The 24,004-nt window shown below is 40.9% G+C and overlaps 1 protein-coding gene across 7 annotated transcripts in view; it reads left to right on the forward strand.

Annotated features, from left to right (window-relative positions):
- Positions 1–24,004, forward strand: part of FTO (FTO alpha-ketoglutarate dependent dioxygenase) — a 377,562-nt gene that overhangs the window by 196,641 nt on the left and 156,917 nt on the right. For 5 of the 7 annotated variants that reach the window (XM_032612139.1, XM_032612143.1, XM_032612142.1 and 2 more), the window contains exon 8: positions 17,459–17,583. The exons of 1 other annotated variant lie outside the window; for it this stretch is intronic. In XM_032612139.1, the coding sequence (XP_032468030.1) occupies positions 17,459–17,583 (125 nt within the window). Of the gene's footprint in view, positions 1–17,458; positions 17,584–20,418; positions 20,465–24,004 lie in introns of all 7 variants that reach the window. One more of the 7 variants, XM_032612144.1, reaches the window with a different exon arrangement.

Consider the following 24,004-nt stretch of genomic DNA (forward strand, 5'->3'; position numbering starts at 1 on the left):
AAGCATTAAAAGATGAGTTAAAGGGCAAAGGCAGACTACTGGACGGATTCCCATTACGGCTCCTGCTGCTGGGTACCAAGTATCCCACTCGCGTGCCGAGTCCCTCTGTGTTCTCGTTGAACTTTCTTGGTTGTTTCTTTTACTCCGAATCACAGTTGGAATGATTTAAGAAAGTGAATGCAGTGTAGCCATAGTTTTCTATTGTAAATTTCTGATAAGCCTAGAGTTGAAAATCTCATTTTCTTAAACGTCAGACACAAATTCTGATAAATTTGTAGATATTCCTTCAGTCATGTCCTTATACTAATTGCTCATGTGAACACTGGGAATGTTCCTAACCAGAAGGAAGATGCATTTCTATCGCTTAAGCCACACATAAGATCTAATGATGGCTGCCGTCTGTGACACTAAACATATAAACAAGATAGCATCTGCCAAACTCAAAGACTTTTCTAACCTTCTAGCTAATACTGGCATTCAGAAGTTAGTGAACTTATAGTTATCAAAGAGGAAAGGTGGGAGAAAGGGATAAATTGGGAGTGCGGGGTTGACATATACACACTACTATATTTAAAATAGATAACCAACAAGGACCTACTGTATAACACAGGGAACTCTGCTCAATATTCTGTAATAACCTAAATGGGAAAAGAATTTGAAAAGGAACAGATACATGTATATGTGTAACTGAATCACTTTGCTGTATACCTGAAACTAACATATACCTGAAACGAACACAGCGTTGTTAATCAACTATACTCCAGTATAAAATAAAAATTAAAAAAAAAGTGTTTCCATCCAGCATTCATATTCCTTTCATATATGATATTCATAAATGTGAGAAAGGGTGAAAAAAAATCCTAAATGATATTGTCATTTTCAACCTTGATTTGGGCATTATAGCTAGGAAGGCTCTGGATATCTGAACTAGATCTAGGTGGAAAGATAGTTTGGTAGAGATGAAGCTCGACAAACATTTGGTGTTGTCCTCTGTATTCAAAAAATGATGCTCTTCCCTGTGACCTCAGGTCCTCTGTCTCTGTGTCTAAGTGGAACTTCAGACAATCAGGAAGTGAGCCACTGCTTCTTCCACGAGTAGAGACCATTTCTGAACCCTAGTCTGTTACTGAAATCATTGTCAAGAACTTAGCATCGTTTACCCCAGTTCTGCGAACCACCCTTACTCTGCCACCCCCTGGCGATGAGATCCTGGACCAGTTATTAAGCACTGGTAAAATGGGTTTGTAAATGATATCAACCAACCTTGTGAGGTTGTTGGAAGGATTAAATGAGTTGCTGTTTGCCTGCCTCTTAGGATGTGCTCCAGAGTCATTACATAGTTTCATGGGTAGGGGAGTGAACTCTGCTACCAGCCTGCCTAGGCTTTGAATCCCCATGCCACCACTTGTCAGCTGTGTGACTGAGACTTAATATTTTTGTGCCTTGATTTTCTTATCTATAAATTGGGATAATAATAAAACCTGCTTCACCAAACCGTTATGAGGGTATAATGAGGAATACATGAAAAGCGGTCAGGACGGGGCCTGGCACGTGGTAAACGATCAACAAACTAGTGACAGTGTTTGTGGTTGTTTTCGTTATTGTTATTAATACCTTTATGATTATATTTTATGTAGCCACTGAAATGTGTTTTTCTTTTCGTAGCTACTATTAATGCATTAGTAATATGTACTTAAATTGCTGGTATGATAAGCACTTAAATAGATACTGAATTCCTATTTGAGAACTATATCTCCCAACTGTGTGTGTGTGTGTGTGTGTGTGTGTGCGTGTGTGTGTGTGTGTGTGTGTTCTCTGAGTAGCTATGTGCCAAGTAGCAAGTAATGCTGACGCCGAAGACTTGGTAGACAGTGGTGTTTACAGAGAGTGGTCCAGGCAGGGAGTGCATTTGTCTTGAGTAGTGATATCTGAGGACAAGTGCAGCAACTCTGCCCATGTGACTTGAACTGAATTATCTTTCCCTCCCACATTGTTACTTCATTTAGAGCTTTAATACTCACGTTGTCAATTGTATGAGCTGCTTCATTACAGCAAGACATAGCTCTGACCTCAGGAATCTTAAGAAAAGTAAGATTTTCTTTTTAAGGGTCGGCAGATATACATGGTGGAATTTATTGGTTCTCTCTTTGTTTTTACGGGTCCACATTTTAGTTTTCATTGCCTCAGAATGAAAAGGATGAATACTTAGCAGATCAGGATTAAATGATAATGTTAAGGTTATGCTCAGTCATGAACAGGGCAGTCTAGTCGAGTGGAGTAACTTTTATTAATCAAAATCAGTTCTAGGAGCTTTATTGAATTCAGCAGTTAATTTAGGTAACTCCATTGGTCACCCTCCAGCCCACGTATATATTTTATTTACCTACCTAGATCATAAGCTCCTGGGGGCCAGGTACGGTGGCCTTGCCGATGATCGCCCTATAGTAGAGACTCAGGTTGATTGATTTATTACATGGAAATTTGCCTTCAGAACAGTCTGTTCCGTGTGTTCTGTGTGTATGAAACGTGTTGGGCCTGGAGTTGGAACACCTGATTTCCAGTCATAGCTTGACTCCTATACTAATTTTGATATTGAATGAGTTATTTAATGTAGCTGAGCCTCAGAATTCTTATCTGTAATAATGTGGTTAATAATACTTGCTCTACCTAACTCGCGTAGCTTTTTATGAGGATTACACGAGATAATGTTCATGAAAGCACTTTGTAAAGTGTCCGTTTATACATGTGTTAGCTTTGGTCCCTGGAGTCTGAGGCACGGGTTAGGTTCGGCTCTATTGCTTACTAATGGTGTAAAACTTGGCCAATTACTTAACTTTTCTACATCCCAGTTTTTTAAATCTGCAAAATAGAGATAATAACTTTTATCTCAAAGACTTATTTTTAGGATTCAATGATACGATGCATGTGAACAGCACCTGGCATGTAGTAAGTGCTCAGTAATGTTAGCTGCTGTATCATCACCATCACCACCATCACCATCATCACCATCATCATCACCATCATCATCATCGTCGTCGTCACCATCCAGAAGGCGTCCGGGTTAGAGACACTGGCTTAACCGGGTAGATGGTTAACACTGAACAGGGAGAGAGGGAAAAGTAAAGGCTGAGGTAGTAGAAAAATGACGATCAATTTTAGTGGCTTTGTCAGGCACTATTCTTTAAGGGCCTTATGTATAAAAATTGAATCCTGCTAACCCTTTGAAGTGGGTGCTAGAAATACCCTCATTTTACAGATGAGGAAACTGAGGTACAGAGAGGGTAAGTCACTTGCCCCTGGCCAGCTCAGCCATGAATGCGGTTGGACTCGAGAGCCTGTGTTCTTTCTCCCCATCCTAAAATCCGCAGGGGAAGAGAGACCTCCTGATTTGCCCACTGTAACATTCTCTTCATTACCCGCCCCATCGGCTTTGCTTAAATTTGAGTTCTGTGCCATCCAGTTCCCAACTCAGACAGAGTGACATTTAAAGTGCAGAATGGGGTGTATGTGTATAATTTCCCCCGATCTTCAAGTCTGTCCTGTATGTTTCTCTCATACTCCGTACCCCTGTCTGCTAAATGTCCCACTAGCATTTCCAGCTTCACGTGTCTAAAACTGGACTCTTCCCTAATTTACTCTCTCCATGCCTCAGTTTCCTCAGTTAAAAAATAGAGGTGCCACTTACAAAGTTTTCTCAATGAAATGAGATCATGTTGATAAAATGCTTGTTGCTGATGCCTGGCACATAGTAAGCACTGAATGAAGGGACCCCACGCTGTTACTATCACTTTGTGGGGAGCAGTTCTCAAGGCCTGGGGGCAGTAGAAGGATCTCTGTGGGACATTCTGGCTTCACTCTCCAAAGCAGTTAAATTTCCCATTAGGGCTTTGGTTTGGATATTACTGAGAGAGGGATGGGCAGAAGGTGGGGTGGGGGGAGCCCATATATACAAAGGAGTGAATTATAACAAAGAGCCTTTTCTGCTTCAGTTCTTGTGTAGAAAACATATGTTCAGTGATGCAGGCAGCATTTGGGTTAAAGACACACTGTAGGGCTGCAGACAAAAGGCCCGCACTCTTCCTGCATCACAATGTTTCCAAACATATTCACTTGTCTCACTTGTTAGCGACTGAGCTGTCAGCTGGATCCTCTTGCAAGTGTGATTTCTTTTTCCCGTTCCTTTTCAAAGGCCTCCCCCCTCCCCTCCCTTTCTCCCCCAATGTTTTACACGTCATATAATCCAGTGTGCACAACAGACAACTTCAGCCTTTGTGCTACTGATGCTTGGGGGAAGCGGGGAGCTGATCTGATGGAGATCTTGGGTACCTTTTCACTGGCCCAAGGATTGGAAGGCGCTGAGCCACTTTTAGGCCAAACATCATCCGTGGCTCAGTTGCTTAGCTCTTGGTGTAGCTAGCCATTCTTCACCTTCAATTAACAGTTCCGACAACAAATAGATTAGTGCAGTGAGATTCTTAGAAGTGGCGGCTGGGAATTAGGGGCGTGTGTATGTCATGGCGGCATTGGGAGAGTTCTTGCTCTTATTTGTGGAGTGAATATGTTTTGACGAAAAGACACAGATAAGGCAAGGCACTGCTGAAGTAACTGGAGAGAAGTTGGCTGTCATTCTGGTATTCATTATGTGAGATGTATATATATGTCCGTACTGAGTTCTAGGTCCAGGTGGTATTGCTCTGTGCCATGGCTGTCATTTAAACCTTTCCTTTTTCTTTATTGAAGGTTTTGCAGCAATGGTAGGTTTGTTTCCATGGATGAGACTTTAGAAAGGTACTTTTATGTGTATTACTTTTTATTAGGTATATGTATGTAATATAAAGTATTATATGTAATACTTTTATGTATTATCTAGTAGGGCTTCCATTGCGGTGAACAGTCAGCTAGAAATATAAAGAATTAGCACACTAGCGCTTCTGCCACTGATGTGCATTTACTCTTGGGCATTTCGCCTTCCCAGTCTCAGCTTTCCCCATCTATGAAATGGGAATCACACCAGCATCACACATTATAGAGCATAACTATAATAAAACAAATCACTGTAAGATAATGGTCAATGAAAACACTCTCTTGTCTTTGTAGAAATCTTGTGTCTTCATTGCCACACCACTGAGTCACTTTCAAGGCTTTTGCTTCTTCTCTCTTCCAAGAGTCTTGCTCAGACTCTCTTGTGTCACGGTATTGTTTATTAGTTGAGTGGCTCATCCTGGAAAGCACCAGCATCTTCCGAGGAAGGCAAGGCAGCCGGGAGGCAGGGAATTTCCTATTGGCTTAGAGCTCTGCATGGGCTATTAGCTCATTTCAGCGGGAGAGGCAATTACAACCCTGCTAATGAATAGGCAGTCAAGTGGAATTTCCCATAGATGGTGTCTTCTGGGGTGAGGATAATTTCAACACCTCAAAATCCTGAGACATGAAACATTATATAAATATTTTCTAATGAAAAGCGCCAACAAAGTCATCCTCGCCAACACATGTCAGAGCTGACAAAGGAAACTACTGATGGTATTACAATTTTTAGTGCTGTCATTTGAAAATCCTTGAAAGGAAAACATTGTGGAAATGTATATCTGTTCCCCTTAGACAGAAAGTTAACAGTCTGCAAAGATTTTAGTAATGACTAAAACTAAGAGTCTGTAAGTTGGGATAGAATTGTACCTGAGGTGGCACCTTCCCATGTGGCCTGAAGGGGAGTGTCACCCGGGGCCAACAGTAGAACCACTGGAAAATAAATGGATTTTCTTTCCCACATTGAACGGATTCATTTCACAGAGTGATGGGAAAGGGAGGTGAGGGTAATAAGAGTGTGTGTGTGAGACTTTTCCCTCTAGTGTATAGGTTTTGTTTTTTTTTTTCCTGTTTTGAAGGAAAGTGAATGCTTCAGAAACTAGAATGATTCCTGGGCTCTCTTGGCAAGAATAATTATGCTGTTTCTTTCACCTCTCTATGAATCAGCTTTATTATATAGACTGCACGTAATAGTAACTAAGTGTGGACTGTACTGAAACAAACAAATCTATTAGGGTCCTTGGAAAACAGGGGGGAAAGAACAATGATTTTGTAACTCCATAAAGGTCCAAAAAAAAGGCTTTCAGTAAGTATGCCGAGACTAGAAATCAAATCCCATTTCCTATCATAAGAAGCCCGTTGTTTTAGCCCCAGTAGTTAATGTACTGTATGTGAAAGATTTAAGACTGGTTGGAAAGCTTGGCTTCTGTTTTATTAGGCTGCTATTGAAAAGCCAACAGCATAACTTCGACTAGGTGCTTTGAGATTTCTTAATGGGCTGTCGGGGGCAAGACACCAGGGCTGTGCTATACTAGCTCTTTCCTGTACATTAAAACAACGGGGGCCAAGCGATCACATACAGAAGTATGAATGACTTGATGCTTTTTTCTCTGTTCCATATGGCCAGCCATGTCTTTGGCAATTAATCACGTACAAAATCAGTCGAGTGCTCTCTGCAGCCTTGAAGTCAACATTTAGTTGTGCCCGTGCCAGCGGAGGCAGTGGGGTTACAGGCGTAAAGTAGCAGGATGAGGGCTGCTGGCGCCACAGCCCAGGCTGCTGGCTTCTAGAAGCGACACTTCCTTTCCTCTTCACCTTTTTTTCCTTTTCTTTCTTTCTTCTCCTTCCTTCCTTTCTTTCTTCCTCCCTCCCTCCCTCCCTCCCTCCCTCTCTCTCTCTCTCTCTCTCTTTCTTCCTTTTCCTGCTTACTTTTTTCCTCTCTATTTCTTCCCCTTTCTCTCCCCTTTTCTGTTCTTCTTTCTTTCCTTCTTTCTCTTTCCTGATTTCTCTCCTGCTTTCTTTCCTTCCTTCCTGCTCTCTCTCTTTCCTCCTTCCTCCCTTCCTTCCTATCTTCTTGGCTTCCTTGACAAACACCTGGATCATTTTTTACCACTATCTGAAACCCCAGAGTTTGGGGTTCTGAAGTCTAGCTTCTCTGAAGTCTAGCTTGGTTCTGAAGTCTAGCTTCCCCTCACCGCTTCGGCACCCCAGGTTCAACGTCTGGGGCAGGCTGTCTTCTCCAGCAGCCTGGCCATCCCAGTGGTCACCCACACGGCTGTCCTGAGAGTTCATGCAGTACCAGACAGGCTGCTGTGGCTCTGTAGCTTTTAGTGAAACACATCAAGTGTAGTGATTTCTATACTGGTAGGAGGAGAAAATGGGAAGCACTATGAAAGTGCTTTGGGCAGAAAGTTAAGTAATTGTGCAGATTCCCTGCTGTGGTATTTTAGGATTTAAAGAAAATCAGTGTCCATTATCTTCTGTGATCGTTTTTCCCCACACAAAATGCTGCTGCTGACGGTTGTAACCATTTCTAATATCTATTGACCATTTTGTATATGCCAAGCATTGGGCACAGTGCTTTTGATGGATGATCTCATGTAATCATCACAAGAGCTCTAGGTGTTATTAACACAGACCCCTTGACAGACGAGGAAACTGATCAAAGAAACGTTTTCCCTGAATTCTTTCCCCATAGGCATTCGTGATTATTCTCAACTAGCTCCCACATCCCAGTAGTACACAATGGAAAAATGCCAAAATATGTCTTCCCGGTACATTTTGGAGGATTCATTTGGTAAACTCTGCTGAGATGTTCATGCACATAAAGTGGGTCTTTGAGATGAGCTGAACCAAGTGTCTCTTTAGGTGGGAATAAAAGGCCGCATTGTTGGCAGCCTCTTGGAGACTTCTGCCTTTGTGCCTTCCTTTCAAGACAGCCTAGCTTATCTCTTCCTTTCCTTGGTAAGACTGGGAGGGGTGGGGGAGGGGAGGGATGAAGACGGCAGCCTTAAGTAGTCCAGTAGACGGGGCACCCAGTGGTGACTTGGTGTTATCTCTTAGCCGAGGTCATCCAGGATGTGTCTTCTCAAATTCAGGAAACAGGGGGAAGAAAGTTTGAACATTGTGTAAACATTAGCACCCCCAAAACCTCTCGCTCCTGGAGAGGGAGATAAAGTAGGCAAAAAGGCTGAGAGGAATGTTTATTTGTTCTGCTGGGCTGTGGATCCAAGCGCGCTGGAAATCTTTGGCGGTGCCCAGTCCAGTTTAGAAAATGTGAAGGCATCACTCAGCATTGAGCTGCAGAGGCCTCACAAAAGAGCCATCTGAAACTGACAATCAGTAAATGAAGGAAGACCCGAGATCGACCTCTCTTTGATGGGACTAAGGCTATCTCAGTGGGTTCTGTGCCTTTCTTCTTCTTTTTTTTTTTTTAAAAAAAAAGGGGCGGAGGGGGAAGAAAGAAAGAAGGAGAAAAAAAAAAAAGTGTTCCTGAACTTTTGAAGAGGCGAGCCCTGGTTGGGTTTTTGACAGCCCGTGGCAATGTTGATGTGAGGAAATAGCTTTCCCAGCTGATAACATCTTAAAGCAAGTTTCTTCACAAGTTGAACCTTTAGCCCTCATTATCAGTCAGAGCATATCTTTGTAATTTGTGTGTGCAGAGGGGAAATACAACCCTAACATGAGGCAGCTATGTATATAAAAAGTGTTAGGAACGGCATTTTTCCCACCATGACAGTAGGACTTTTTTTGGTGGTGGTGAGGGTAGGGAGATGCTGGGAAGGTGGGAAAGGTATGCACTTCTGGCATGCTGGTGTTTATATGGCTTTTGAAATTGGAATAACAGCAGCAGATTTTTTTTTTTTTTTAAGTGAACTAATCAGAGGGATCACCAGCCACCAGCCATATTTGTAGACTGCCGCCTGTTTCCATGTATTTTCTTGGACAAAGTTTTCTGATTTGTAAGAAGGATGGATTAAGATTAAATCTAGGTTTTGGAGTTGAAGGCCTATCGGAAGCTATTACTCCAGATCAGAAAGGAATCAAAAAAATTAAAGACTTATATACCATTATTAGTAATGAGTAAATACCGTAATGCTCCTTTTAAATCTCAGAGTGATTCCTGTCTGAAAACCTTATATGCTACCAATTCTGCATAATGCATGTATGTTCATATGTGCTTTCCTTATGATACCCTACAATTAGGACATATTGAAAGTTACTGAACGTAAAAATATAGCCAACAAGAATTAGGTGAATTGCTCAGTTTTAACTGAATTAATTCCGAATTGGGGGACTTTTTCCAAGAAAGATGTGAATTTACACCTAAAATTTAAGCCTTCTTAGAGCCTTATGTTGGCTTTCCTTTTCTCATTCTTGTTCAGGGTCTCTCTCTCTCTCTCTCTCTCTCTCTCTCTCTCTCTCTCTCTTTCTCTTTCTCTCTTTCTGTTTCTGGATTTTTTACTTAATCTTTTATGCATTAAGTTTTGAGCCAGGAGAAGCTAAAAACACTGTGGAATTCTTGGAGGTCCGTAGAATGCTGTGGGTTGCCAGAATCCAAAGTAGTTTTCTCTACTGAAATGGACAGAGTGAGACTTCTTTTGGCTTATCAGGAGGGTATGCATGGATTAACTGTTATCGTAGCGTCATAGTAAAACTATCTATTTCTAGATACATCCATCCAAATGAATATTGCCCTTCTATGTAGTCACCTAGGGATTGCAAATACTTAATTTTTCTTGATGCTTTTGTTTAAAAATAGGTTTTGTAACATTTTTCTTATGTTTATCTTCAGGAATAGTTTGAATCAAACCAAAGCTTGTTTCACATATTTTTTTTTTTATCTTGAATAGTACTCTGTGACTGGATTGTTCATCTTATTCACCAGACATGTCATTTGGCTTTATTTGTTCAACAAGCATCTATCAGGAGCCCACTTTCATGACCTGGCACCAAACTTGGTAACTTGGTACCTTGGAGGATATTAAGAAGAAATGGGTATAGACCCTATCTGTTCTCATAGAGCTCACACTCTGGAGGAGGCAGGCTCTAGTGAATAATTAATTGCGATGGAATATGACGTGATTTGTGAGATGCTCAGGGGTGACACATAAGAAGGGGTGACCCACTCTACTTAATGTGGTGGAAGGTTGTGGTTCCTGCAAGACTTCACAGAGGAGGTGTTATTTGAGATGTTTCTTGAAGAATTAGTAGTTACTGGTAAGTTATACAACCAGGTACGGGAAATATGTAGTCTAGAATAGTCATGTATTTTCAGGGAACTGCAATTAGTTTTATATGGAATAGAAGATAGGAGGAGCTAAGATTTGAGAAGTAAGCAGGGCCTATATTAAGATGAGTTCTTTTATTTTTATTTTTTGGGTTTTTTTTTTTTCAGATTAAGGAATCTAGGCTTTAAAAAAAGTACTTTTTTGTATCTCTCAGATGCAATAACTGAAGGCTACATGAACAGAGCTGCTCTGGCTTAAGTGGGGTTTTTGGAGGCTGAAGCTCCTTGTCTCCTTTGACACTGACATACTCCTCTTGTAGGAGGTAAATTCATGAAAGGGGTGAGATTGACCCAGGGACACTAGTTTGGATGCCATTTCATGGTCCAGATGAGAGATGGCCTGGACTAAGCCTATGGCAGTGGGGAAGAAATAAGTCTAAGTCATATTGAACAGACAGGAATAATAGGTGTTGATGTTTAGGTATAGGGAGGGCAGAGAAAGGCAGAGGAGGAGACTGGGGTGATTCCTAGATGTCTAGTTTGGATGACTGCATTGATAGTGGTGTCGTTCGCCATTCTAGGGAAGTAAAGGGAGAAGGAGAAGTTTGATGGAGAGCAAAAATTGCAGTTCAGATGTGGATGAGTTGAGGTTGAGGTAGCATGTCTGAGGTGTATGTTGAAGGAGAGCTAGCCGGTGGTTGGCTGTATGGGGCTGGAACTCAGCAGAGAGGTCTGCTTCTAGGTAGGAGTCTGCATGAAGTCATTAGCCTACAGGGACCCCTAAAGCCATTGGAGGGGGAGGTCACCCACAGAGAGCACAGGCAGCAGAGAGGAGAGGAGAACCAAGGGCAGAGCCCCGGGCTGGCTGCAGTTGAAGGTTTCAGAATGAGGCACCCCCGCCCCCATAGGACACTAAGAAGGACAGGACAGGTGTTGGGTAGTGGCCTCAGAGAGAGATAGGTCTACTAATGGAGTGGGGTCCAGTGAAATCAGGACTGATTCTAAAAATAAAACCCAACCTCCAGGGATCAAGATTTTTTCCCACTAGGGATACGCAAAAGAGGATATGCCTCTGGCTTCTGGTAGAGACTCCTCATGGTTGTGGCTGTTCAGCGGTTGCCTGATTTCCTTGAATTTTTTTATTCCAAGTCTTAGACGCTTTAAGGAATCCTCTTGCTAAAATAGCAGAGCTTAGCACAAGGTTGATGAGTGCGTTTAAGATGAAACTAAACAAGCATAATCACAGTGGCGCAGGACTGGGCAACTAGTCCTCACAAGAACCCGTAGGGAGGCTCTGTGGTCATCTCCATTCTGCAATTGTGGGAAAGGCCACAGCTAGGAAGTGGCAGCTGGGATTTGAACAGCCAGCTCTCTTTAGAATATTCTTAGTCTTTTCCTGATAGGCCAGCATGTCCATAGATTTTGGTTGAAACAGAATCACTAATGAAAGGAAATTTAACCTCCAGAGCGTGATCCCTAAACCTATGGTTTACTTTCCCTATATTTTGGGGGGAGGAAAGGGAGAATGTGTTTCGGTAATAGCATACTGTTTAAAAATTGGTGCTTGTTTGAAGACAGTTCTGTGTTTCTACTGCTGGTGAAATGGGCTATTAACATTTCCTGTGTAAAGCCAACCCTTGCAGAGCCAACACTATTATAAGGATAAAAATATCACTAGTAATTTTTATAAAAAGAATGCCCTTTGACACTCTGAAATTTCCTTTTGTGCAAGGACTTCTTTTCACTCTAAATGTTATGAAATATTTAATTTTAGGGTCTGAATGCTCAATCTAAGTTCACCCATCCTTTTCCAATATCTAAAAAAATTTTTTTGTAACAGAATTTGTTTTGTAATCCAGATATGTTTTTCTATATTTTTACTTATCTTTTAGGCATATTTATATGTAAACTTGTTCTCTACATTCTTTCTTGTCCTAAAAATGTGATGAGAATGAATTTTAAAAATGAAAGTTTATAAAATTTACATACAATAAAATCAACTTTTTTGGATATAGAGTTCTATGAGTTTTAACATATGTATAAACTCCTATAACCACCACTACAATCAGGATACAGACTAGTTCCCTCATTCCAAAAACTCCCTCACTGATTTGCTCTCTGTCCCTATAATTTGCCTTTTCCAGAAAGTTAAATAAGTGAAAGCATGTGGTGTTTTATCTTTAGAGACTAGCCTTTTTCACTCAGCATACTGACTTCGAGATTCATCCAAGTGGTTACATATATCAATTGCTCATCCCTTTTATTTGCTGAGGAGTATTCCATTGTATGGATGTATCACAGTGTGTTTATCCATTTACCCTTGGAAGGACATTTAGGTTATTTCCAGTTTTTGGCAATTACGAATAAAGCTGCTATCAACATCTTTATGCATGTTTCTGTGTGAACATAAGTTTTTATTTCTTTAGGTAAAGCCCTAGAAATTGGATCGCTGGTGATATATTAAGTGTGTGTGTGTGAGTGTGTAACTTTATAAGAAACCGCCAGACTCTTTACCAGAATGACACTCTTTTGCATTCCCACCAGCAATGTATAAACTTTTAATAACCTGAATACTATTTTAAACACTCTTGGCTTGAGGTTGGCAAATTGTGTTTCACAGTTCCTAAGGCTTTTGAAGAGATATCCTGCAACAAAGGGAGAACCTCCAGGTCCTCCATACCTTCAAAGCTTCAAAGAGAACTGCTCCAGTTTGTTTTATATATTGAATTTCATATAAGAATACACTTAGGGAGAAAAGAGGTTTATCTGTGAAGTACTGGGAAACCATCGAGGTAGGGCAGTGCATCCAGAGCGTGGGATGTGGACCATGGTGTTACCCGGGGTGATGCTCAGTGGCGCTCCAGGACTCTGCCCATAGTGAGGACAACTCGGAGAAGGTGATTCCCTTTTCAGCTCCTTTTCAATTCCTGTAATTGTGGCGAGGAGGTCTTCTTTTAGACTGATATGTCTCTAACATTCTCCTGTACTTGTTCATGTCTTCTTTTACAAAGAGGAAGCTGGCTTTAGCCTCAGAGCCTTCAGCAAGCAACAGTATCCATCTAGAATGAAATAAACATATAACTTTGATATTAAATATTATATACTTTATATACAAATATGGCAAGAATTATGAGACTGAGCTAGAATGGCTAAAGTTTGGGAAACTCAGAACTAGGGGAGCTAGTTATTTAAATAGACCAGGAAGTGAGTCCTTTTGTGAAGTGAAGAGAGCTCCTTGGTAGAGCACATAACTGTCTCTTAGTTTATATATTTTATGAGTTTTAAGCCTATATGATAGTAATTTCCTAAAAGAAGACAGTCTTCCGTTGCTCTTCGGTTTTGCAATACTTGTTTTTCAAGTTCCTGCTTTTATTACTGATTTGACAAATATTTATTAAAAGTCATTAGGGGAGCAGTGGGGATACAGTGGTAACTAAACAGACACGGTCCCCTGCCCTCATCAAATTCACTTTCTTCAATCCTTCCTCCTTCCCCTCTTAGAGGCTCTTCAGGATCCTTGGAAAACAAGGGCTTCTGGATAAAATTTAAATTATGTGAAAGGCAGAGAAGAGATAAATGACTTTTTTTGAAAGTTATTTTAATACCGTCAAATGGAGAAATAATTTTATTTTCATCATGTCTTTGGAGCCATCTAGATGTGTATTTTGTTTTCTATTTGAAGCATTTTAGGTAAAATAATATGTACCTGCAGACATAGTGATAAACTACATGACTTTTTGAGGTTCCTTCCGACTTTAAGTACGTGAGGTGGGGTATCACAGACAAGGAGCAATGCTGTTGTTAGAATACCCGTTGATGCCAGGACCTCTCCGAAATTAGACATCTTTTACGTTAGAGGTCGCAAATTGGCAGCTGCCTGAGTTCTGTTTAGACATTGTTGTTTCTTGTTTGGCCCACATGGTATTTAAAAAAAGTTTGGGAGGAGGGAGGGGCGATATAGGGATGGGGGAGCGGGAGGTACAAACTGCTGGGTGCAAGATAGGCTCAAGGATGTAGTGTAGAACATGGGGAATATAGCCAATATTTTGTAATAAATGTAAATGGAAAGTAACCTTTAAAACTTGTATTAAATGCAAATCAAAACCACAATGAGGTATCACCTCATACCAGTCAGAATGGTCAGTATCAAAAAGGCTACAAATACTAAATGCTGGAGAGGGTGTGGAGAAAAAAGAACCCTCCTACACTGCGGGTAGGAATGTAAATTCGTGCAGCCACTATGGAGAACAGTATGGAGGTTCCTAAAAAAACTAAAAAAAGAGCTGCCAAATGATCCAGCGCATATATCTGGAGAAAACCACCATTTGAAAAGACATATGCACCCCACTGTTCATGGCAGCACTATTTTCAATAGCCAAGACATGGAAGCAACCTAAGTGTCCATCGAGAGATAAGTGGATAAAGAAGATGTGCTGTATATATACAATGGAATACAGCCAAAGAATGAAATAATGCCATTTGCAGCAACATGGATGGACCTAGAGATTATCATACTAAGTGAAGTAAGTCAGACAGAGAAAGACAGATATCATACGATATCGCTTGTATGTGGAATCTAAAAACAAAAAAGATACAAATGAACTTTTTTACAACACAGAAATAGACTCACAGACATCGAAAACAAACTTATGGTTACCAAAGGGGAAAGGGGGTGAGGAGGGATGAATGAGGAGTTTGGGATTAAAATATACATACTACTATATATAAAACAGGTAACCAACAAGGACCCACTGTTTAGCACAGGGAACTATACTCAATATCTTGTAATAACCTGTAATGGAAGAGAATATAAAAAAAGAATATATATATTTATATATACATATGTATATATGTATAACTGAATCACTTTGCTATATACCTGAAACTAACACAACACTGTAAATCAACTATATTTCAATAAAAATTTAAAAAATAAACCAAATTTATATAAAAACTAAAAATTTTAAAAATTAGCTTCCAGCATTTTAAAATTACAAGTTTTCACATTTAAAAAAAAACAGGTTTCTTGTTTATTTTGAAAATTCGTGAATCAGGCACTGACAAAACAGCTTTTCTGAATGGCAGAGTTATCTGGGACTGAGTAGTGGCTGTCTTTTTAGATAGAGCATATGCCCTCTTCAGGAACCTTGCCTCACTCATTCATGTTACCTTTCTGGCCCTAATGGCTATTTGAATTTGCAACCCTGCTTTAGATACTGGGAGCCTGGGTTTCACGCCATAGCGTCGCCTAGAGAAACGCAGCATTCCTCCCTGTGCTGGAGGGCCGAAAATGTTGACCTGGGAGCTCATAGAGTATCCAGTTGGTTTTATCGCCGGTATAGTAGCTGTAATTCTGGGTCCAGGAGGAAGAGATCAGGGTCCTTTTTCCTGGCTAATTCTAGTCAGGTTATCGTGGATCCTTCCTTTACAGTGAAGATACTACTTCCAGTGTTACCTGTTTGTATCAGTTAGGGTGCTTGATTGTAAGCAACAGAAACAGATTCTGGTGAATTTGAACAAAATGGAACTTTATTGAAAGGATATTGGATAGCTCAAGGTATCAAAAGAAAGAATGATCTGGACTCAGAAAGTTCAGGAAACCGGGAATACTTTGAGGACCATGGGTGGTAGAAACTAAGGAAATAGATAAATTGCCTCCACATTTGTTTCCCCTTTCTTTGTCATTCTTAAGTGTCTAAAGTCTTGGAAAAGAGAATCAGGTTGGCCTGACCCACATCCTTGTTGGGGGAAAGCAGGACACTTTGGTTGACAGTGATTACTGTCACTTCTAAGATTACATAAAACACTTCCCCACAAGGAGATCTGGGTGCTCTTATAGGAAAGGAGGACTGGGTATGGATGGGAGGCAACCCAAACAGCAAATGTTCACCACACCTCTTCTCAAGGTTGTCATGAAGATATTAAATATACGCTGTAAAATGTGGTAGAGGACTAAATAAGTAGTATTTCAAGATCCATGTGAATCAAATTTTGAGTGCGCTTTTCAAGTAAATGAAGGTATTGACATCAGTTAAATAAATACTCTGAGTAATTAGAACAGAGGAAGTGGCAATTTTATTCCTTTTGGCAACCGCTTTGGTTATAACATCTCCAAAGAAGCCCCACTACCTTTACATGAAAAACAACATTTGTAAATCTTAAAGGTTTCTACTCCAGTTATGTGAAGATAAATACATGTGATGAAAAGTTCTGTGATTAAAACTTGACAGGCATTTGCTCACTCAAATTTCAAGTGCCAGTAGAATACTTTCCATTGTTTCCTTAATTGTTGTCCTAGTGTCACAGACATTTGCATGTTTAGAATACACATAAAAGGAGCCTACAGGGCTTCCCTGGTGGCGCAGTGGTTGAGAGTCCGCCTGCCGATGCAGGGGACGCGGGTTCGTGCCCCGGTCCGGGAAGATCCCACATGCCGCGGAGCGGCTGGGCCCGTGAGCCATGGCCGCTGAGCCTGCGCGTCCGGAGCCTTTGCTCCGCAACGGGAGAGGCCACAACAGTGAGAGGCCCGCGTACCGCAAAAAAAAAAAAAAAAAGAGCCTACAGAGGTGAGCTGTAGATAAGTTGAAATGACAGTTTCAAATTTGAGTTTTGATGTAATGCTACTTGTTAGAGTAAACAGGGTGCCACGTGCTTGTGCTTTAACTGCTTGGGTGGTTTTTGTACTCACCCGTGAGCCTAATTTTTTTTTAAGGACCACAACAATAACCAAAGAATAAGTGATTCTTCCTCAAATCATAAGTCTACTCTGTATAAGAATCCCTGTACCTACTATTCAAAGTATGTAATGGATTTTCAAAGCTGGAAAGATATTCATGGAGGCACACTGTTCTCTGATTCTTGTGCTCTTGGTGTTTCTTTCTTTGCAAGCTCTTGATTTGCAACAAGCACGGAAAATGAGTGAACCCCCCCCTCAAAAAAAAAAATATTCCTGGCATGGATGGAAATAGAAATTAATGATTCAAATAAGAAAGAGTGCAGTAAGCCTTAGCTGGGTGGCAGGAACGAGAGAGAGGGAAAGTCAGAGACTGCTGTGTTTTAAAGGGCCAAAGAAACAACTCATGGTAAACTGTACGTGAAAATCATTTCTAATAATAGCTCGTGGTAGGCAGTTCCCAGGATAAAAAAGCCATTGGTGCACTGAGAAAATTAGAACGAGGATGCACAGTATCTTGATGTGTTACTTAAGGCAATGGAGCTTTAGAGTTTACCTTGTGTGCCATGTACATTGATTAAACACAAAATATATGCTGGCCATTTTTGACCATCATTTATTGTATTGATTTGTTAGCAGGGGAACTATAATAAAAAAGCCATTGATTTACTGCCCTTATTTGCTTATGGGCTTTTTTTTTATTATTAATTTTTGTACTTTCTCTTTCTCTTTTGGGGGATCATTTCTTCTAGACAAATGCTGTGCTTCGGGAAGTTAGAAGAGAGGGGACCCCTGTAGAACAAAGGAATGAGATCTTGACGGCCATCCTTGCCACACTCACCGCTCGCCAGAACCTGAGGAGGGAATGGCATGCCAGGTTTGTTTTATTACGAAATGGGATTTGTTGTCCCTGGAAAACAAGAGCTTTCTCTGGCTAATCCCTTCCTGACGGCTGGTCTCATCCCTCTCTCTGGAAGGGCCACGAAAAAGAAGCAAGTTACAGATGCTTTCAGCCAAAGTTAGCTTTCCTACACATGGTACCTAACATTAATTGTAATGATCCGTGATGTCATCTGCGTGCATGTATGATTTACCCCCGAGTATAACATTTAGCAGAAATGTTTGCATCTTGAGAGTACGGTAATTTAAGTACCTGATGTTGGAGAACCCTTTTAATCAACCATCTAAAAGACGAGCATTGCTGTTTAGTTCGAGCAGATGTCTGGGAAATCCACACGGTACTCTTACATCACTCGGGAGACAGATCGCTTGAACTTAGTCTATTCAACAACCCCATTTTCAGAACTGACCATAGAGAAATGACTTTGGCTTCAGCCCAGTTTCTTTGCACATGGACTTAGCTGTGGTTAGAAAGCTGTTAACTGGTAGCAAGTTTCTGCAGACCATCAGGTTTTACAGAATTGGTGCTTGCATACTAAATGCCACGTTACCCTGCTCTTCTTCGCACAGCGGCTGGTTGGTTGGTAGAAACCTGGAACCAGTTCCCTCAAATGTTAGTTATCCTTCAGATGCATAATGTGTATTGTTGAATTACCGTCTGTCTCTAAGCAAGAGGTAGAGGAATCAGGAAAATGATGCTGGATTTTGTGTCAGAGTCTTATTCGATGCTTAAAAATTCTGTGTGCCTGGGAGTCAAGAACATTTATTGATAGCCATGATATCCTCCAAATGAGTTCATGCCACAGAATTACAATCATTGATGGCTTTACTAGTAACAGTTCTCATAAAAATAGATTTGCCTGAACAAGCCTGAAGAGGAGCATTTTCCAAGGAAGGAGAGTTAAGAGGATGAACTGTCCATTCGGATTGGGTATCAGAAAGCTGCTTTTTCACATATGTGTATTGTCTCTGAATTTAGACTTGCATTGAAACCATAATTTTAAAATTCCCAATGACATTCTCCCCTTGCCCCCTTTTTTGTAGTGTGGTCAGGGTAAATGACAGTTTCAACTACAGTCGTGAAATGACTTTCAATTGAAGTTTCAATAATTAATTTTAACATTTTCTTTGTATTACAGTTTAAATATGTATATTCACTCAAGTATGGATATTCTATTAAATAGCGGAATATCCATGAGGGGACATCTAAGAGGCTTCTCTCTCTCTTTGACCTTTTATATCTTTTCCCCTGGTGATTTCTTTTGTTTTAGTTTTTGGTTTTGGTTTTGTTTTGGCTGCGCTGTGGGGTTTGTGGGATCTTAGTTCCCTGATTAGGGAGTGAACCCGGGCCCTCGGCAGTGAAGATGTGGAGTTGTAACCACTGGACCGCCAGGGAATTTCCCTGGTGTTCTTACTAAATAGGAAAGGGATAAAGAAAGAGGTGGGCGGGTGGGTGGGGAGAGAGAAGGAAGGAAGGGAAGAAAGAAAGAGAGAGCGAGCCCCCTGTAAACTCTCTCCCATCCCCCCAACCCCTCCAAAGACAGCACAGCTAGAGGAAACGTTGAGAATGGATGTCTTCTATTGAGTGCACTTGGTTTGTTAACAATAATTTCCTAATACACCAGCTCATCAGACAGCGTGGCCAAGATGGCGTGTTTAAAAGGAGTCTGGTTTCAGCATTTCTGGCCCTTAACTGCTAACAGTTTAATCAGGAGCTGGTGCCGGAGCTGAAGTTGATGTAGTCTAGCATCTGAAACAAAACTTCTCCAGTCCTTTGTGGTAGGGGAGGAGACAAGAAAGGGCTTAGCAGCTGACACTCTGCAGACCTCCTTAAAACTAAACACCTGAAAGAAGATTTCAAGCGGGTGGTGTCTTGAGAGCTCAGAAGGAAGTGTCCTCAGAGTATTAAATAACCATAATCCTTCCCCCTACCCCTTCACCAGCGCCATTTGATGTTTCCCATCCCGGTGACCTATCTAAAAGACTCATCCATATCATCTGTATAAACAGACAGTTACCATACACCTTTCTTTTCCTCATCAAAGCTTCCTCTGGCCGTCTGGAATCGGGCATCGCCTCGAGTAGCCATCGGGCGTGTGGTGGTGAAAGTTATAAAACACCCACTGCAGCACTGACCGAGCTGCCAGTGTTTCAGACGTTGGCCTATTGTGTACCTTGGAATTACACAAGGAAAAATGTGCTTTGAGAGATAATAATTAGCGCTCGTCAAAGGCCAAGCAGTGGGTTACAGTATTTTACTTTCATCAAAGCTATCAGGGGATCCTTTAGATTTAGATAACAGACATGTTTTCCTCTGAAAGTTAAATGCAGATGACTCTAATTACCTGATATTGCACGTTAGAGAACGCATTAGGAAGAGTACAACTTCGAGAAATTTAGGTCACCTGAGACTCCACAGCTGGCGGTAGCTTTAGTATAGGTCTGTTGTAGTAAAGGTTCCCCCCACTTCAGTAGGTTCATTTATGTTAATGATATTAGGGAGACTATATTAAGTGCAACTTGTAACTTGGTTTTAAAATATTTGTCTCTCTCTCCTCGGCCAGGAGCCGAGCCATTGTTTGGGACTCACTGAAGTCTCTTAAACTGAAAGCATATGTTCCCTGTAATTTAGCTTTTGGAGGGAAGTGTCAATTCTGCGTGACTCGGGGTAACTGAGTTTGTCACAGTGTCACACAACCCTGGGATTCTAGAGGCACATCTGAGTGCTGTGGGTTTCCTTCCCCAAGCCCAGTAATCCCATAAACAACCCTCTCCAAATAGACTTATTAGGGCTGTCTATTCACTTCCCCAGAGTTGAATGATCCAAAGCACTTCGGGAGAAGCCGTGTGAATGCAGGGTAAGTGTTAACAGAAGTGGTACAGAATTTCTGAAGATTTGGCTTTGTTTATACAGTCCACTCTGCCTGATGGACAGCTTGTTATAGCTTTTAAAGAACTGGGCAAGCCCTCTGATCTGACCCCTTCTTGACCTCTGCAGCCCAAAGGTCAGTCTGCAGCTAATAAACTCGGAGGTTCTTAGGGTCTACTGTAGGAAGAGGCAGAAAAAGAGCAGCTGCAAGGGCTGGGTGTCTCCGGATAGGCTGCTTTAGGGTCACTCTCTGATAATGAAAATGATTACCAAATTATATGGAAGTTTAACCGCAGTAGTGAGTGAGAGGAGGGTGGAGCCCGATGTATTAGGTTTGATAAATGAACTGTGAAGAGGCCCATCTGGCCCTCAGCATCTTTTCTCCCCCTCTTTCCCTACCAAGGGGAAACATTTTAAAATAACAGCAGTACATATAGACTCAGTGACCCATGCAAGGAGCTGGAATGGATTAAGATTTAATGGTGACAGTGAAAGAAATTATCATTTGAAAAGTGCACTAAAGAAAAGGTACAGTTCAATGTCCAGGCCTGAGTTGTTTTTCTAAATAAGAAATAGGAAAAATCAGCGCCTTTGTTTATTTTGCACAGGTCACAATGAGAAGCAAATTATTTTTGTCCTGCTTGCGAGCATAGTCTAGAGAATGTAACTAAGTCAAACACTGGCAAAAACGCTTTACAAAAAAACTGTGATCTGTTTCAGCATCTGGCCACTGAAGATTATACACTCTTTTTTCTTTTTTTTTCGGTACTTAATATACATGTGACTCTTGCATACTGTTTTACTACCACACTTGGCAGTTCTTCTGTAAAAAATAAGAAAGCACCTAATGTTAATTGAGTAGATAGTCTGTTCCTTTCTTTATTCCTTTTTCAAAGAAACATCATTGCGATGCTCATTAGTGCCAACAATGGGTCGGTCACAAGCTATATGTTCCCTTACTTGTTAATGGATAAGAGTAATCTATTTAAAGCTCTCTCCCAGCTTCCTGTGGGCATTGAGGGTCCTGGTTTCTGACCAGTGACATTGGCATTCACAAATCTCCGTGCTCTTCTTCGGGGGCACATGCCATGCCTCTACTATCTGAAAGAGAACGATTTTATTCCATGAACATTTTTGTATATTTTGTATGCCTACTATATACAAAATACCGTGTGAGGTGCTGTATATGAGATAAATTCTTAAACTGTGCTCAGCGGCCAATTTAAGAATTTGTCTGGGGATGAGAATTTAGCAAGTTCCTAGAAAGAAGCTGTGAAAAGCAGTGGAAAAGAAAGTGGTGGAGCCCTCGTGACCACAACAGAGTGGCATGTTGCTCTTGCCCTCCCAGGAAAGTATTTAACTGTAGATGTCTCTGAAGTCTAGCATTGCCGTACTGTTGAAAATCCCTTATGTTGAACTCTATTGTCTGTATCATACAAGCCTCACCCAGACAATACTTGTGTTTAAAATAGAAATAAAAACCTTCTAAACATTACCCAAAGGTAGCATTTTTTCATCTTAGGTTTTGACTCAACTGTGTATGTCCATGGAGATTTACAGAGGTTTTGACTCAACTGTGTATGTCCATGGGGATTTACAGTGAGCAGAAAGCTGGGTGAAGGATAACTCGGGGAGCTGAGGAACGCTTCTAGAACGAACTGTGCCTTTTACCTTTAAAGCACTGTCCTTTAAATTTTTGCTCAGTAAGGTGCAAATACAAAAAATAAGGCAAACGCCAGGCCATTCGGGGGTTTTTGAGAAGCCAAATTGAGATGTAATTCATATAACATAAAATTAATCATTTGAAAGTATACAGTTAAGTGGGTTTTTTTTTTTTTTTTTTTTTTTTTTTTTAGTATATTCACAAGATTGAACAGCCATCACCATTATTCAATTTCAGAGCATTTCCATTACCCCAAAATGAAACCCTGGACCTGTGAACAACCACTCTCAAGTTCCCCTTCTCCCCACACTCGCTGTCAACCACTTTCTGTCTAATCTGTTGTACTTTCTGTCTCTATAGATTTGCCTGTTCTGAACATTTTCTATAAATGGAATCATATGATTTGTGACCTTTTGTATCTGGCTTTTTTTATTTAGCGTAATGATTTCAAGGTCCATCCACATTGCAGCATGTATCAGTTCTTCATTCCTTTGTATTGCCAAAAAAATATTCCATTGTATGGATAGAACACGTTACGTTGATCCATTCATCAGTTGATGGACATTTGGGTTGTTTCCACTTTTTGGCACTTATGAATAATGCTGCTATGTACATTTATGTACACGTTTTTGAGTGGCATGTTTTCACTTTCTTTGAGTGTAAACCTAGGCCTGGAACGGTTGGGTCACATAACAACTCTATGTTTAACTTTTTGAGGAACTGCCAGACTCTTATCCCCAACTGCTGGGGATAAGACCGTTTGACATTCCCACCAGTAGTACACAAAGGTTTTGATTTTTCCACTATCTTGCCAACACCTGTCCTTTTACCTTTTTTAGATTACAGACATCCTAATGTTATCTCATTGTGGTTTTGATTTGCATTTCCCTGATGACTAATGATGTTGAGTGTCTTTTCATGTGCTTGTTTAACACCATTAGTTTTTTATTAGGAGATTTTCAAACATGACAGACTTAAGGACTTATCCCTTAAGTGGTAAGGAAGTCACGAGCCTATTAGGGGTATCTGGCTAATAAGATGGATGGAGTTCCAGACGAAGCTGGCATGAGTATGCAGCTGTGCCCATCTCTCCATTTCCATGGCTAGGCCTGGCCCTTGATTTATTTGCAGGCGGCCCACGTGCATATTTTGTTTGTTTGTTTCTGTAGACCCCCTACTTCTCCCTTCTACCATTGTCTTTCATTTCTTTCATTGTAGAATCTCTGAGCATTGCACACTGGATAGGAATGTAGCCTAATTAAGTGGAAACTCTCCACCTAAGTTCTTAACTTCTAGGCTCAAACAGGGCTTACTGTATTCCCGTAGTAGACAACTTCATTTGGGTCCAAGGAGCTTAGAATGGTACTGAGAAAAGTTTTTTAAACATGTTTATGGCAGTTTCTTAGCAAAGCTTTTAGAACTACTTCCTTCTGAGAGTTAAAAGTAATTCTCTAGACCTAGACGTCTTTATAAGACATGTCTTCCCCATATTGGGCTTTGGCTTCTCAAAAAAACTGCCAAGTTAGCATCTTTTCTAGACCAGTAAAACAACCAAACATCTTCCTATTGACCATCTTGCTCTCCTCCACAGCCCCAGCCATCACCCCTTACCTCCAGGATGGATCCACTTTAGACACCTTTGTTAGGGCTCCAAAATCTAGTTGTCATAACCCTGACCTTGTAATGAATAGGATTTACTTTTCTAAGCGAATCAGCTTCAGAACCCTGATCTGGGTGCAACAAGTCTAACGGTTTGTGTAAATGACTCTGTGGATCAACTCTGGTTCTAAGGCCAGCACATTACTGTTTTCTCCATGGTTATCTGGTCTCTCCTCTTGTCTCCTGGCAGGATTGAGTTCTATTCAA

This window comes from Phocoena sinus, chromosome 19 (assembly GCF_008692025.1).
Source record: "Phocoena sinus isolate mPhoSin1 chromosome 19, mPhoSin1.pri, whole genome shotgun sequence".
NCBI lineage: Eukaryota > Metazoa > Chordata > Mammalia > Artiodactyla > Phocoenidae > Phocoena > Phocoena sinus.